The sequence below is a fragment of the Parasteatoda tepidariorum genome, chromosome 4, assembly GCF_982258835.1.
Source record: "Parasteatoda tepidariorum strain Cologne lab strain chromosome 4, Ptep-v5.0, whole genome shotgun sequence".
Classification (NCBI taxonomy): domain Eukaryota; kingdom Metazoa; phylum Arthropoda; class Arachnida; order Araneae; family Theridiidae; genus Parasteatoda; species Parasteatoda tepidariorum.
In genome coordinates, this window is record NC_141758.1 from 101,597,364 (window position 1) to 101,614,974 (window position 17,611).

General features: G+C 26.4%; 1 protein-coding gene across 1 annotated transcript; it reads right to left on the bottom strand.

The window, feature by feature from the left end:
- Positions 1 to 381: 381 nt before the first annotated feature.
- Positions 382 to 17,434, bottom strand: DCTN4-p62 (dynactin subunit 4). Its single transcript, XM_043051874.3, has 14 exons — positions 17,213 to 17,434; positions 17,053 to 17,123; positions 15,451 to 15,629; positions 12,875 to 12,918; positions 10,945 to 11,046; positions 9,713 to 9,774; positions 9,530 to 9,636; positions 8,414 to 8,523; positions 6,102 to 6,175; positions 5,958 to 6,012; positions 4,254 to 4,349; positions 3,803 to 3,900; positions 3,027 to 3,099; positions 382 to 1,480 (listed from the first exon to the last, which is right to left on the bottom strand). Exons 1-14 carry the CDS (start codon positions 17,339 to 17,341, stop codon positions 1,349 to 1,351), a joined length of 1,332 nt encoding a protein of 443 aa, XP_042907808.1. The 5' UTR covers positions 17,342 to 17,434; the 3' UTR covers positions 382 to 1,348.
- Between the last annotated feature and the right edge of the window lie 177 nt (positions 17,435 to 17,611).

Consider the following 17,611-nt stretch of genomic DNA (forward strand, 5'->3'; position numbering starts at 1 on the left):
AGAAAAAAAAGGACCTTCTGCAAGTAGAACTGCTGACGAATTTAAAAAAAAAAAATCATTTCTACATTTTTTAATTTTAAAGTTGTAATTTTAGCCTTTCTCAAAGTTTACTGAGAAAGTAGAAGATTCATAAACATTCTTACATGACTGCTAGTCATGGATGCAATTTTTTTTTCTCAAAAAATTTTTGGTTTGAAGGCAGGGTGCTGCATAGTGACCATTTAAGGGCCAATGCACCCCTACCTTATACCTATTGCACTTTAATTGCAATTTGTAAAGTACCTAGCTCCGTTTATTATTTCAATTTTAAACATAAAAGGCAATAATGTAAAATGACAAAAACTAATTTGAGTCCTCTATAATAACTAAACCAAGCCATCATAAAATATAATCAATAAATTTTAATAAATAAAAATTTACAAATAAACAATCAAAAATCTTGAGAGATGTACAGAAAATTTCAGTATTTGAAACTTACAAAATACATGGAGCAGCAAATATATTTTGCACTAGCTTATCATGACATTAATAAGACTGGGGAACAGATTTTTTTGTTGCATTTACACAAATACCTTACCTTGACTAATTCGGGTGTGGCAATTTCAAATCTGCAATTGGTTTCTCTTTCCAAGCTAGACTTTTTCAAAAATGTCATTTTCAGTCTATTTCTGTTGAAACACACCAGTCTTAAAACGTTATATATAACAGAAGTTGCATATCTGTCGCGAAAAAACTTTTAGGGGATTTAAAGCACACTATCAGAATTAAAACTGCATGAAAAATTGATTGCAGATTTGAAATTAGCAATACAAAAGTATCAAAGACCTGTTAAAAAAAATCGTTCCCTAGTGAAATTTATTTCAGCAGCATTTTAGTTACATTATAATAAATCAAAAATTTGAAAATGAATTGCTTACACATCAGAATACCATTTCAAAACAACAATATTTGTGAAAATTGTTAATGTATAAAAATACCTATATTGCAATCAAACATTAGTATGAACTTTACAACAAGTTTATACAAAACATTTCCCCCAAGTTTCCAACACACACAGAGTTCGAGAGTCAAGGCCAGAAGTTATCTTATCACAAGCAAGTTATAATAAATACCAGCAAAGTTTATCACAAGATAAATTTTGTTTATCTTTACTTACAAGTGCAGTAAGCAATATAAATGTAACATTACAAGTTTTATGGAGGGGGGGGGAGAAAATAAGAAATTAGATTCAGCTGATAAGAATTAACTTTCAAAGGAGTTGAAATAATTAAGCCCTAAGCACTTCCCTTACAATAATTATTCAACAATAAATTAAAAAATTTGCATTTCAGATAGCAGCTTTGAAATTTTACTTGTCCAGCACATTTCCAAGGTGAACTTTAACTATATGGTTAAGCCACACAATTTGCGGTTCTCTTGCCTGTTCTCCAGGTAGGGTAACAACCATATTAATGAAGTCATGTTTCAACATGAATGATACCTAAAATAATTTAAAACATAAACATTAGGAAAAAACAAATCAGACTTAAGAAGCTTTAGTTCAATTTTCGTTTTCTTGATCTTTTAGTGACCGAATGTCATTTGAAAACAATAAACCTTTATGAAAAAAAGTGGAAAATAAAGAATTTACTTTATATAATTCTACAAAACAGCATTCGATAATTTTTGTTCACTATTATTTTGCTTTTCTACATACATTAAGTATTACTTCTTTACTAATTGCTGGCTTTAAAATATAAGGTACTTCGCCACAGAAGATGCTGAAAGTGTTGCTCATTTAACATTACCTGGTGGGAACTCGTGAACCTAAGTCACAGAGGCAAGAAACAATACTTACAACACACACCAGTTTATAGGGAGGGGGCACATTCACACAAGAGGAGAGAGAGATTCATGCCCCGAGCAGGATTCTAACATACGACCAGTGGCTTCACAGTCAAGTACCCTGACCGCTCGGCCTGTTCATTAAATATTACTATGGTTTTTCTATAGAAATTATTTTACAGAAATTTTGCATTACAATGTTTTTCAATACTTTTTAATTGTTTCAGAGATTAAACACGATATATATTTGAAATTTTTATAACTTCTTTTATTTGAGTTTTAAATAATTCAATGCATTGGTTTATGATTTAAAAAGAAAACGAATTGAATTTTTTGGAATTTCAGTGATTAGTAGTAAAAATCATAAAACTATACATACATACCAATTTTAGAAATCTCTTAGTTAAAGTATGTAAAAGTATATAAAAGAAAAGCATTAACAATATCAATCAATTTTTTCAAACAGTAGTAAAATTTAACAATGACAAGATACAATACTAAAAATAAAAATTAAATAATGGAAAATATATTTTTTTTCAATGGCCAGAAAGAACTTTAAACCACAAATGAGAACATAAAGAAATGAAAAACATAACAGATGTGGCAATAAAAAATAAAATAATTTTTAAAGAATTTTATATAAAATAAACTATTAAAAAAATTTAGTATGTAATGTTTATAGAAAATAAAAAAAAGATAATGTTATAAAAATGTTTAGGGAGAGCTTAACTATTGAAAAAAACTGCAAACACAATGTTTGAGAAAAATAAACAGTAAGTAAAATTAAATGTTTAATGGCTGCATTTGGAGAGCGTTTAGCAATATTCATTATCTACTTAAGGTAATAAAATAAAAATGTTATCTGATTCCGAAAAAAGGGAGGAAAGATTTGTGTACTCTGGTATGTTCGGATAGTTATCTCTATAATTCAATACATCATGCTTAAGAAACATAAAAAAATACTTTTTCAAACTAACAATAGAAAGAACTGAAATATTAAGAAAAATTGAACAATCCATGCTAATTAAACATAAGGAAAAACTCCACACATTACACTTAAGAATAGACTTTTTTTTAAATGTTAGTAAATCATCTATTTCAATGGATTATATACAGTGAGTGTAAGTAAACTGCAACATAAGGGTACTACGTACATAACATAACAGCAGTTATAAAATTATTCTATCGAAATGTTTACTTACTGTAACATCTTTTGATGATGGCGTGACACTAAAGATAAATCCAAGCTTATTAGATTTTCGAAATGTCACAACACTAAAAATAATATTTAAGTTCATTAATATTAGAAAAATCAAATAAAACTATATCAAAATATTCAAAATATGAAACTAAAGATGGTTATTTAAAATGATTGAACAATGAATTATGTTTATAATATGTAAGTAATATTTGTTCATTTTAATGAATAAATCATATATGCAGTACAGGTAAGCATTTCAGTTTTGAGAAAAAATGCACTTATTTGACAAAATATGCATTTTAAACAGAATCCTCCAAAGCGAGGACCTTAAATTTATATTAGAATCCTTGTTATGAATGAAGTAAAAAAAAAAGGTATAAACATAAACAGGGTGTGTAGCCAAATTTTTCAACAAAAAGTAAGCACTTTTAAGAACTCAAAACACATTTGTAATAACTTTCCAAAAATAAATCAAAATTAGAATATGTATAGTGATATAAATTACTTCTTTCTATTGTTTAAAATTCTTAGACATATATAACCGTGTACCTTCAACTGTTCAAATTGTTAACTTCTCTAAATAGGAATATATATTACAAAATGTTTCTTTTTGAATTATAACCCAATTATATAACAGTAACAATTGGATTAAAAATTAAGATGAAAATAATATGGATAAAATATGGTTAGAAGTGGAAAGAGTATATAAGGCATTTAAAGCTACAAATAGCATAAAAAAATTCAGTAGGAAAAAATTGGTATATATGAAATAATTACTTTGGATCATCTTTAAAATTCTGCGCATCATTTAAGTCATCAAACTCAGCAGTGTCATCTCTTGGAGCAAGGACCAGTTCTCCAAGGGGTAATTTTGCCTGAAAAATAATAATGAATTTAAAACAAACATGAAACTTAGCATGAAACAACTGGTGATTAATGACAGAGATAAAACTATAAAATGTACTCATTTTAATCAGTGTCACACCCCTGACTAATTTTATCAGCACAATAAAGCTAATCTTTAAGAATTCAAAGATTCAGAAAATAATGATCATTATATTATCAGTGAAAACTAATGAAAATTAAGATATTAGTGAAAACTGCTATCATGATGTATTCTTCTTGTCTAAAGAAATGATATCTTTAAGTTGAAAATAGCTTTAGAAAACAGTTTCTAATAGAATTTAACACTTTATCACGTGGTTTGGAATGAAGAAGTATAGTTTACCTTAGACATGCTATCAGAAGTATCTTCCACTTGGTCGAAAGTAACATGTGCTAGATGTGGTGTGGGATTAATAAGGACCATTTCAACTCTACACACCTACAAAGAAAAAATACCAACTATTTTTTTACTGGGATAAAAAAGAAAAACAATTAATAGAGATAAAAACACATGAACTATCAATCTTTATTAACATTTACATGAAATGTTTAGTATTAAAATTTTGGGTAATTCTATTATTATTATACTTCAAGTTACAATAATAAATTATAAATGAAAGCAAAAATTAAATTTGGTTACTTTAAATTAAATTTGTTTCTTGATATTTGTCTTTGTGGACAAAAATAAAAGAAAAAATCCAAACAACTAAAAAATAATTAGTAAAGAAACTTATACTATCAGTAGTCAAATCTTTCAACAAAAATAAGCACCTTTCAAGCACCAAAAAGAATATTCTTAAGCACTAAAAGAATACTTTTAAGCACAACATACATTAACAAAATGCAAAATAGTTTTCAAAAACTTTACATAATCATGATAAAGCAACTAGTTTCTGATTAAGAACTCTTTTCTTGATTATATTAGCCACCATAAAAAGATGGAGAGATTTTTTAGTTAGATTTCAGAGGGTGAAAAATGAAACCTGAAAATGAGAATATCTTGCAAAATGCAGCAGAGTTGCACATGAGAGTGCAGAAATCACGCCAAACTCAGCTTAGTAAGTGCACATGCGGACCCACAAGTATTTTATTAAAGATGTAAAACGATTGGAGAGTTTCATACGCTACGGACTGGCAGTACATGGAAATGCACTCTGCTTGAATGAATTGCGAAAACGTTGAATAGCACAAGGTGAAAACCACGCTTTTGCATAATACGTGGCAAAAATCAACATAGTAAAGGAAAAAAAAAATCTCATTTTCAAAAAGGGAAAATTAAGTACTTTTTAAAAACACCCAATAAAAAAAAAGCACCTTAAAGGGCTTTTTAAAAAACGAAAGTCAAAGATAAGCACCTTAAAGCACAATTTTAAAAACGCTACGCACCATGACTACTTAAAAGAATAAATGTCTAGCATTTTTTGCTATGTTTTTATCAACTTTCTTTTCTGCTTGTGAGGGTGCAATCTTACAATAGTCACCTTACTACCAGAAGTAATATTGCTTTAGCAACTTATGTAATAATTAAGGTAATCTAGTTCATCATCCATCAACCATTCTTTTTTTTTTTTGGGGGGGGGGTCTTCCTCTCGGTCTGGAGTTCATTTATTGCCAATGTAAGATTATTTTTAAATCCTAATTTTCACCCATTCTTTCTGTATGACCCAGCCAAACTATGCGTTCCAACTTTAGAAATTGAAGAATGATTTTCTGCTTAATTTAATAAGGAAGTTCATTATTGTTTTTAACCTACCAAACTGTTTATTTGAATTGACTTAAAACTTCTTCTTACTTCCTAAAACTTTTTCTCTCAAACTTTCCAAGTTTAACTACTTTAAGTAGTTATAAACCTGATAACTGTTATATAAATTTAAATTCTTTAGTAATTAGTTTATTCTTCAATAAGTATTGGTACAAGTAATAGATTTTATTTCCTTCTCAAGCACTAGTATAACTGCCTCAGATAATTTATATAGGAATTTAGTCATTAGTAAAAACAATTATTAAAAAAAATCACACATAACTTATTATAGAATATAAAACATACCTTATCTAAATAGAGTTTTGATATGTTCCTAATTCTCAATTCTGGTATATGATAACTGAAAGAAGTAATAAATAATAACATAAACATTTCATTATGAAACTTTCCTTATAATTCAATTTACAAAATAAAAACAAAATTACTTACAAGGCTGACATCTGTATTTTGAATTTTATTGAAGAAGGGTTATACTCGGGCTTGCTCAAATTGTGTTCACATACCTTAATTAAATAAAAATGAATAGTGAAACAAAGATTACAGCAGTATGCAAAAATATTAAAAACCATAATACTTCTTCATAAGATTAAGCTTAGAAATAGATAACAGAAAACTTGAGTAAAATGTGTATGAATTAAAAGATGATAACTATCAACAGTTTAAGATATTGTGAACAAACAAATATAAATGTTTAATTTCGTTTTCCTTAGAGATAATGAACGCAAGGTGCCTATTTGTAGTATATGATGTATTGATTAATTCTTTGTAATTCTTTTCCCCCCTATTTGTTGTGCATAGCCAATATATTATACCTAAACAATACAATTTTATAATTAAATCAGAGGAGGATACTAGATTTATGTAGGTACATATATAAATTTGTTATTTATATTGAAAGTCCCATAACCGAAATCATCGGGATTTTGGATACGGGTTTGGAAAATAGATTTTTCTGAATAATAGGTCTTTAAGGTAAACAAACATCAAAACATCTTTATTCAATAACAAACAGACAATAATTAACATAAATTTCAATCAACAATGTATAAATCCACGTGGTTTAGGTTATTTTTGCAGCTTTTGCTACAGATCTCCACAGGGTTTTCAAAATCGCGATATTTTAATATGTCATTATAACACACAAATTCAGAAACACGCATTCAGTTAGTTAGCATTTCTCGATCCACTAGATTAGCGACCATTCTACAGTGAATCAGCATGGTTTTGTTGATCGTTTTTTGTGTAGTTATTAAAAAGGATTTTCACTTTAAAATTTTTTAAAAGCTTTCTGCAATTACGTAGTCACGACTAAAATCTACACCGATTATTAAAAGCAGGGTTCGTGATTTTTTTGATTTTTTAAAAAAAAATCACAAAAATCGGATTATTTTGATTTAAATCGGATTTTTTTGATTTAAATCAGATTTTTTTGATTTTTATTTAAATACACTATAAGAGCTTTAATTTATGATCAAAAAAACTTTATAAATGTTTAATCAAAATTAAATTAATATTAAAACTATATTATAACAATATTTTAGAAGCTCTAACTTACTAAAATAATTTTTCATTATAATGTATAGCGACCATTTTGATACAAAGGCATGATTGAAATTAAAAGACAAGATAAAATAGATAATTTAAAGAATACTACTTTAACTAATAACACAAAGTTTCAATTAGCACAGCATAATTTTAATTTAAAATTGTGATCTCTTTTTTTTCTCATGATTTATAAAATGGCAAAATAAATGCAACAGATTGTGTTTATAAATGTTGTTATTCATCAAAAAATAAATATTCAATCTATATATTTTTATGTTAAAATATTCATTTTTAATCCTTTATCAAAATACATAAGTTAAGCTAAAAAACATTTTTAAAACAATCTATGTACTCATTGGAATTTTTTTCCACAAAAGAAAATCTGATAATTTCAAAGATACCGTAAACATATTATGAGAAGAAAAATAAAAACCAGTTAATAACCCTACTGCTTCAAATAGACTTTGATAGGGAAGAATGACACTATATCAGGAAAAAAATATCTGAACTCAGCTTTTTTTTTTTTTTTCTATTTTTGGCATATTAAGGTAATTTCTTTTTAATATAACCTCAAGCTTTAGAAATATAGAAATTTCCATCAATAAACTATAATGTAGATTTGAATTTCATGCTTTTTTAATCAAAAGGTAGAATTTTAATTAACATTTGCTTTTTGAAAAAAAAAGCATGTTTATTTACTTTCTACAGCTATGCAAGTCTATATTAAGACAGCATTAAATATTTACTTTAATCTGTACTTTCAATGTTAAGAATCAAAAGATTTTTAAACATGTAATTTTAAATGTGTTTAACACACTCCAAGAAAGAAAGTAATTTCGTTAACTAAAATTAATTAATGCAGCAATTTATTTAAAATAAATTTTAAAACTAATAAAATAAAATAATAAAAGCATCAATAATTTGAAGCACTGTTTTTTAACTTTTAAAATCAATATGTATAAAAATCAGTTGATTTAAATCAATGATTTTTTTAAAAAAATCATTTGATTTTAATCATGATTTAAATCGTGATTTAAATCAAGCTGATTTAAATCAACGAACCCTGATTAAAAGTCCGTAATGTCTTTTATATCTTTAGTGAAGTTACTTTTATAATGAAAATTTTTAAGTCTTAAATTTAATATTCAGTGAGAAAGAAAATTTAAAAAGAGGTGAGTGAACAAAATGCAACTCACTTTGCAACGTTGAGATCGTTTGATGTGCATATACTTGTTTTGAATGTTGAGTTCTGCAGTTGAAACTGGTTGAAATTGGGGCTGAAACAATCTTTGCTTCAAAGTACACACTAAAAAGTAAAGAAATGGTAAGCATACAAAATCTAATATGTACATCTAATATATACTACTAGTCAATATATACTATCTAATATATACTACTAGTCATTACAAAAACACAGGTAAATCAATCATATACTAGATTTAAAAAAAGAAGAAAAAACTTTTCTCTTGGGAATTCTTTTAGACATGTACACTTATTTCCTTACTTTTTTTTAAATTTAACTTTGGAAATGCATAAAAGCAAAGATGCCAACTGCTCCGGACAAGCCAAAATAATGTTTAAAACGGTAATTAACTACTAACTAACATTTGCAAATATTTGGTAAATTTTGCTTATTTTATAGAAGGTTTAGCATACCTTAACTTTACAAAGTGGCAAATTATATAAGCTTTCGAATCATTTAGAAATAGTGGTGGATAAAAACCTAATAAATCGAATTTATTAAACTAAGAATCACACATTAAAAAACAACCACTCGAAAATATTTATCCGTTTTCCTGAGTAAGTTGGCATCTCTGTAAAAGTAGTAAACAGACTTTTAGGATTTATAACTTTTTTCAGTGTTATTTGTTACCCGTACTTCAAAATACATATAATTAAAATATTTTTTTTTAAAACTTATTAATAAGCTTCATATATAATTATTTGCACTTCTATAACTAATTTTATTATTTCCCTTAACTCCCATACAGTTATGCACATTCAAATATCTTACACATAGTAAAGCTTCTAAATTTTTTAATGCTATAGCAACCACCTATCTAGATAGAATTAGATAGGAGAAATATGACAATTCATAGCAGAGTTTTCTGATAAGAAAGGGAGGTGAAACAGTCTGAATGGCAATTGTATAATACTAAAAATGAAAATACAAAAAACCCCAGTGAGTTAAAAGCACGATTAAACATAAAGATAGTTATTTATAATATGTAATTTATGGCCCATTTGAAAATAGTGCCCAAGTCTCGTACCCCATATTCTAGTTTTGTTAGAAGAAATAAGGAAAAACATACCAGTTGATAAATTCAAAGGCTCAGTTAAATAATGATCAGGAAGAGGTTCTACATCTGAGGTAGCTTCTGGTATAGTCAACTGATCAGCATTCTCAGAATCTCCTTTACTGTAAAAAAATAATTATGAGTTTAAAAATCAAATGAATTAAAAATAAGTGTCATAAAAAAGGGCTAAAAAAATACCTGAATGTAGGAGGTAGATGAGCTAGTTTTCTTACAACAGTTGGGGACATGCCATATTTGTCCTAAAAAGGCATCAAATTTATAAAAATGACTAAATAGACAAAATAAATAAATAAACACAATCAATTTATTTTTAGAGTTTGTTGTAAAATGGATTTTATGAACAGCTATAAACAGGCACTCCCATTAATCAATTGAAAACGAAAAATTTAAAATCTTTTAAAATTATTATTCAGCAACATCAAGTCTCCTTTTCATAAACTACCAGCCAAAGAATTTTATTAAATAATGAATATTTATGAAGGGTTGTGGGCACATATTTATTTCTGATCAATCAAAATTTGTTGTGATTAATTAAAAAAAAAAAATTAAAAAAAAAAAAAAAACTCTTTGGGGCAAAAATAGATAAAGGGGAAAACAAAACCTCTAACTAAGTAAGCCAATAAGTTAAAGATCAATTTTAGAAGGACAAAGTGCTATCATACTGAAATAAACTAAACTAAAGGGAAGAAACGAAACCACTTTATATGCAACTAAAATAGCAATAAAATAAATTATTCATAACTAAACTTCAAGGCTTATAAGCAGCGATAACACACTCTTCTAAGTCAAATGTGCCCAAATATCATAGAAAGTACAGTGAGAAAAAAATAATAGCTCGCCAGTAGATTTAAAAGGACAAAATAGAACCGAACATTAAAATAAATAATTCTGAGTTTCAGTTCTAATTAAAAATCTTGAGTTTAAATATAATTATCTTCTTGTTTTCAAATTCATTGTTTTTATATCAACAGATGGAATTTTTATAAATGTGCCTATTAGTAATTCGATAAAAATGTAGACAATTTATTAACTGCTCAATATCCCAGATCATTTTTATGTTGTTTTTTTTTAAATTTTAAAACATTTAAAGAGCAAATTTATTTTATTTTGCAAAGAATTTTGCAATTTTTGAAAATTTAGAATGTTTTAACTAATTCAGATTATTTTAAATTGAGATCTGCTCTGAATCAAAAAGGAACAAGAAATTTGGAAATCCAGAGTTCAAACATCCATAGTTTCCAAAATCTAGCATAATTAATCATGAACTATAAGAAACCTTCCTAAAATATATAAAAAATTATTTACTACAATCATAATTACAAATTCTTTACATGGATAAACTGTTTTTTTTTTTAAAATATCATAATGATAAAATATTTATAATAAAATCAAGAAAAATGTCTACTTACAGTATAATGCAAGTAGCTAAAACGTTGGCTTATTTTCTTTCTTTCTTTCTCTAATTTTTCCTTCTGTGCAAGAAGTCTATAGTATTCCATTAACTGAGAAATCTGAAGAAAAGTTGGAAGATTTTAAACAAAAATCACAAAAACACAATATTTTTATAATTTTAAACATTGAGCAAGTTAACTGTCTCAAAAAAACTTAAACTTAATTTACTTATAAAAATATGTGGATAAAATAAACAATTATAAATAAAGAATTGCCCTTTATTTTTTCAAAATATACAAATTGCAAAAAATTTCTTCAAAAAATATCAGCAATTTAAAGAGGAAAAATTAAATCAGAAATTAAAAACAGAAAATTCAGTCAATTTAAAAAAGTCAATTAAAGGCAGAACATTTAAAATTATTAATATTAGGGAATCAATTATATTTATCAAAACCCACACTGTGCAAAAAATTTTCTAAAAAATACCAGAAATTTAAAGGGGACAGAAGTGAAAAATTTAGAGTTATTATTATTATTAGGGGATCAAAATAGAACAAATTTATAATTCGCTGATACAGTGGCTGCTTTGAGTTAGAAAATTAATTGAATTTAAAATTATTTCTAAAAATGTAATAGGAATGCACATAAGTTTTAATATCAAGCTTGCACAGATTAGTTAATAAAAAGAATTTTCAATGATATAGAAAATGGAAATAGAATTCCTTTTACATTTTATCGGAAGTTTCTTCTTTGTTTTTTTAATAAAAAATATTAATAACCATACAACTTAAGTTACCAAAATATAATTAATTTTTACAGAAATAGAGAGCTGTGTATTAAACTTTCCAAAACTATAATAACAATTCCAAATAATTTCATACAAATACTTATAAATTAATATAGTTACCTACAAAATGATAGTTGCTTATATTTAAATTTTACTAGCTTTATTTTGAAAATAATTTCGGTCTAAATAATCTCATAATTTATGTTGCTAAAAACTAGATTTAATTCTTAGACAAGCTGGTATCAATCAATCTAAAGCTGGGTGGGCTTTAGGCATCTGTGGGGGAGATTTGAACCCCAGTCCTTCATAATGACAGCTTAGCGTCTTTTACCAATGAACCAATGCAGATCAACTACAGCAGAGAAGTGAGTACAGTTATAAAATTAAAATTGGTTTACAAGTTGTTTTACTTAATTAATGAACTATTTAATGATTTCATTTTACATTAAATTAAATGAAAATTTAACAACTAATCAGAATTCAATACAATTATTTATTAGTTATCAAATTAAGTCCTATTCATAATCTTATTTAGCATGTACAAAAAGGTAAGGCATAATATTTTTTAAAGGATATCTTTAGGCCTTAATTTCTAAACATATTACGTTATATGCTATTTTATTTAAAATAAACTTATCCTAATTCTCAACGAAAATATTAGTGAAATTAGATAGCAAAGTATGCATTTTAACTTTATGTTTCATAATTTTATCATAGCAAGGTAGAACATAGATAGGAAGAAAAAAAAGTAAATATAATGTGAGCAAAGAATACTCCAAAAATGCTACAAATATATTTATATAAAAAATCAGTGTTACAAACAAATAATTTTTCAAAAACAATAGAAAAAAAATAAAGAAAGAAGCAACCCTTCGAAGGGTAACACTTTACTCAACGTATCTTCATGTACAGCATTTAAATAAAGTGCTGAAATCAGCTGCTAATTGAAAGCACAAAGTTTTCGTTTCCTTTATTTTATAATTTTTTAAAAAGATAAATAGGAAAAATTAAAAGTAAACAACTCATTAAATACAAAGCCAAAATTTAAAATAAAGTAAATATTTAATATTTGAAAAAATATTTTAAAAATTAATCTCACTTTTTTGGTTATTCTAAGAATTTGCAATACTAACAAATGAATTACAAAAACTATTCCTTACCCTTTTACTGTGAGGATTTTCTGGTTCTTGCCAACCACCACTCGCTGAAATGGAATAATTAAATACATTATTGGAACATACATCAAGATACATTTTACTAATTCCAAAATACCTCTCTACACTATGGTGATGGATTTTATGGGGGTTTAACTACTGCAACTGATTGTATAAGAAAAGAGTCATGAACTGAGGTACTATTATATTATACAAGGTGTTCAAAAATGGAGTGATGTTCTGAAAAGACACTTAAAGAAAAAAGGAGATATTGAAAAATATAGTTTTCAGCATTTTGATCAGGAAACCAGCTATTCATTCTTTCTAAGGTTCACAACTGTTTATAAAATACATCAAAAGAAAGAGCTGCAGCCTGAAAAATAATGTTTCTGTTAGCATTTTAGACCATACTACGTTTTTGCTGAAAATTGTGGATTTTTTTTTAGAAAACAATGTTTCATAATTTTGTTCAGTTACAGGCATCACCCGTTCATCAATTCTGTAACTCGATGAGAAATTTTTTCTAGTTTTATAAACAGAACACAGATAATGAAGCATTTTCACTTCTTAGCATTTTCTTCTTATCTTAAATTGGCTTTTTAAACTGCCTTTATTTTTGGTGCACTTGATATGTGATCTTCATTAAATTATTAATGTTCTGAGTCATTTTTTCTGAAAAGATCTTATAAAATAAATCATAAATTTTTTGCTTCTTTATTTTACTATTGATGACTAGTGATATATAATAATAAAAAAAATCAATTTTTCAAATATTCTGCCCCTTTCTTTAATTTTAAAGTAGAGGTTTGCCCTTAATTCATTAATTTCCATACACATATTTATAAATTACTGCCTTATGATTAACTTTTCCAAGCTATTACAAATTCTTTAGGAGAAAAAGTAATTTTTAACAAGCATCTTAAAAAGCTGCAACCACAGTCTTAGAACAGTTTTAAATTTTTTTTTGACACATTTGTTAAAGTCTCGCAGTATATGTGTTTAACTTCAATATTATAATTTAAATTTTATGTTACAAATTTGTCTTTATAAGTTCTGCATAGTAAAAAAAAACATTATTTAAAATTTAAAAAATTTACAAGATTCTAATCAGGGTTGAAGTTTTTGCCGGCAAAACGAGTTTTTTGCCAGGACAGTGGCAAAAACCTGGTAAAAACCGTCAAAAACTGGTAAAAACCGGCAAAAACCAAATTATCTAAATTGCTGATTAAATATTATTACAAAATACTTGAAACAAATTTAAATCAATCATAAGGAATAATAATTTCGATACATTACATGAAAAAATTATTTTTAACATATTAATAATTAATATAAGAGTAATAATTTTTAAAAGATTGAAAGTTTTTGATCTCTTTTCATTTTAGAATCCTAAAATAAATGTTTTTTACAAATAAATAAATATTATTATTAGTATAATATTATTATTATAAAAAATTATTATTTGTACAATAATTAACTACACATGTTGATAGATATTTTATGCTTTAAATTATAGTTATATTAATTTAAAATAAGTTCATTTCAATGGAAAAAAGAGAATAATCACAAATTTTCCAATCAATAATGTTTTAAACTACTAAAATGATATATTATTACACTATCATTTAATTATGGAATAATAATTTATTTGTACAATAATTAACTACACATGTTGATAGATATTTTATGCTTTAAATTATAGTTATATTAATTTAAAATAAGTTCATTTCACTGGAAAAAAGAGAATAATCACAAATTTTCCAATCAATAATGTTTTAAACTACTAAAATGATATATTATTACACTATCATTTAATTATGGAATAATAATTTCGTTAATTATTTTGTAATTATTTATATTCATAGTATATATTTCAATTTTGTATCAAAAATGTGTTTTTGTCCTCTCATCTTGGAAAATATAGGTTTTGGCCACTTTTTGCCAATTTGCTTGGCAAAAACCTGTTTTTGCCAGGACGGTTTTTACCGGTATTTACCACCGTTTTTTCCACCTGCGGCAAAATCTTGCCAACCCTGATTCTAATCAACTTTACAACAAAACAAAAAAAAATTACTTTAAAAAGTTTAACCCTGCTAATCAATAACCATTTTAATAGGTTTAATGAATAAATAAATTTATTTGGTTCTTAAGTGGCTGCCTTTGGCAGAGATTTAGAAGTGTTAAAAGCTTATTAAAATTTTAAGCAATGTGGCGCAGGTCATCTACCTTTAACGTATTCTATTCCTGCAGAAGTAATTGCTATAGAGAGACAAAACTTTCGTGTAGTTTAGTGCAGGTCCTAGACTTCAAAATGGTTCATTCACTATAATCCACGGTATGTGGATTACATGATCCTTTTGTTTGATATCGAAAAAAAGCCAAAAAATAATACAGAAAAACTAATAAGATTATAAAACATTTCATGATTAAAGTGATAGACAAAAAGAAATTAAAATACAGATTTAAAAAAAAAAATTAGTTAACTTCCATTCGAGGATGCAATAACATTGTCCAATTTTTTTAGCTGCACCCTATAACTAATTTCAATAATTAAATAAACCAAAATATAATTATCTAATTACCAGTCACTTGATCAGATAGTCCAACATCCCGAGATGTCCATCGACAAAAGCCACAAGACAGGTAATAGACCTTCTTAGTAACTGTCTTTTTAGGTTCATCAGGATTGACAACCTGAGCATTAGTAGCTCTGGTTGAAAGAGTATGCATACAACTAGGACAGTCAAAACAGTTGGAGCACCTAAAATAGTTATTTCAATAAAATCATTTAAAGAGACCCAAGAGTTTTGATTTCATAAATAATTAGCAAATTTATTCATCATATAGATACTCATTTCATTAAGATTGGCAATTAAACTTAAACACAGAATTTGGAAGTTAAACACTAAAATCTGGTGATAAGTTTTGAAATTTTCAGTGTACAAATTCAATAGGACAAAATGAACATAATTTCATACAGTTTATCTTTATTTATACACAGTTCATGTGAAAAAATGTTTTTTGACATGCCTAGTGCCAAATATAAGTCTAAACTTGCAAGCACTAGCTGAATTTCTTCAAAACATAGAATGAGGACAGCAAAAATAAAAGATACATGCACAATAGGTGTAGACTAAAATTATAACAATGTTTATACATTAAAAAATATTAATTAAATTTCTCTTGAATTTATTTATTTCAATTAGTTAAAGTTTTATAAAAATAATAGATTCATTTAAATATAGATTGAAATAAAAAAAAATTAAAAAATGAAAAGTACAATTTTATTTTCATATGCTTGCTTTCATTAGGTATATTTAAAGTTATTTTGCTCAAATATTTCAATAAAATGTTTAGAAAAATAGACTATCCTATAACTAACATATTCAACACTTAGTTTATATCAAGAAAATCTTGAGGAAAGTGCTCAGAAGCTAGAACAAATACATTATTAACATTAACTCAAGTATGACAAGAAGAAACATAACAAATAAACTTACTGTAAAAGCAAAATCTAATTAGGAGATATTTTCATATACTTGTATCAATATTTATTGGTGCCATCAACTAAATGCTAAAAATTTTAGAACTCGAAAAAAAAATGTAATAATTTGCCCAGAGTAGCTGCAATTTATATCCTCCTAGTTGGTCCTCTATCAGTATAGTGATCTTTTACACCAACTATTATTGACAACGTGCCAAATGGATTTCAATTTTATTAAACTTACAAGGAGTTAAACCCTTCAAGTTGGTCTCTTTTGTGATGTTTTTACATAGTATATCACGACCCACTTCCCGGAAATCACGAAAACTTAAGGAGTATTTTGTAAATTATAGTATGGAAATATTCCCTGGCTTCCTTCTGTCGTTTTTTTCCCTCGCCTCATTACTTGGAAGTCGCCATCTTGGCAGAAGTACCAATACAGAAATTTCCCCAAAATTAAAATAAATCGAAAGACTATGATAAACACAACATTAGCAATTATTTAATATGAAGATTTGTATAGTAATGTTAAAGGATAACAGAAAGCACTATAGACTAAAAAATGACTACTTTTTTAAGTTAGAACAATGTTAAGAATGTGTTGTTTGCAGCCTTATAAATTTGTGTGACCATATTGCGAAATGCAAACTTAGAATTCATCTATTTCTTTAAAAACACCTAATTTATAATCAATACTCACTTATTCTTTTTTAATCGAGCTTCTGGAGATGGCATATATTCTAAGCAGTTTTGACAATAATGAGAATCAACCTATAAAATATTTACGAAAAGAAGGATTTTATATTAAACCAAAACAATGAAATGTAAAATAATAAACAATGACAGATGTAAGTAATGACCTCATGAGAAACACATTCACCACATCTTAATTTGGAGCAATGGCGACAAAAATAAACTTTTGTGATCGGCCTTTCGGCTTCACACGTGCATAGGTATAAAACATCATTAGGCTCATAAATTTTAAACATATTTTAGAGTCAAAAGTATAAAAGCTGTCACGTAATTACAGAACCAAGTGAGATGGAGGTGTGTTGTATTAGCTTGAAGTCTGTGTGGCATAGAAAAGTTCAGCTTACAGCTTTTCAAAATTAATGTCTGTTGCCATTACATTGACAGAATTTAAGGAATAAAATATTATTTAATTTTCCTAACTTAAACTGATTTAAAAATTTGTTTATCCCTTAAAAATATTACTAGAATCGCATGCAATAGTATATAAGAATATACTATCTTATTTT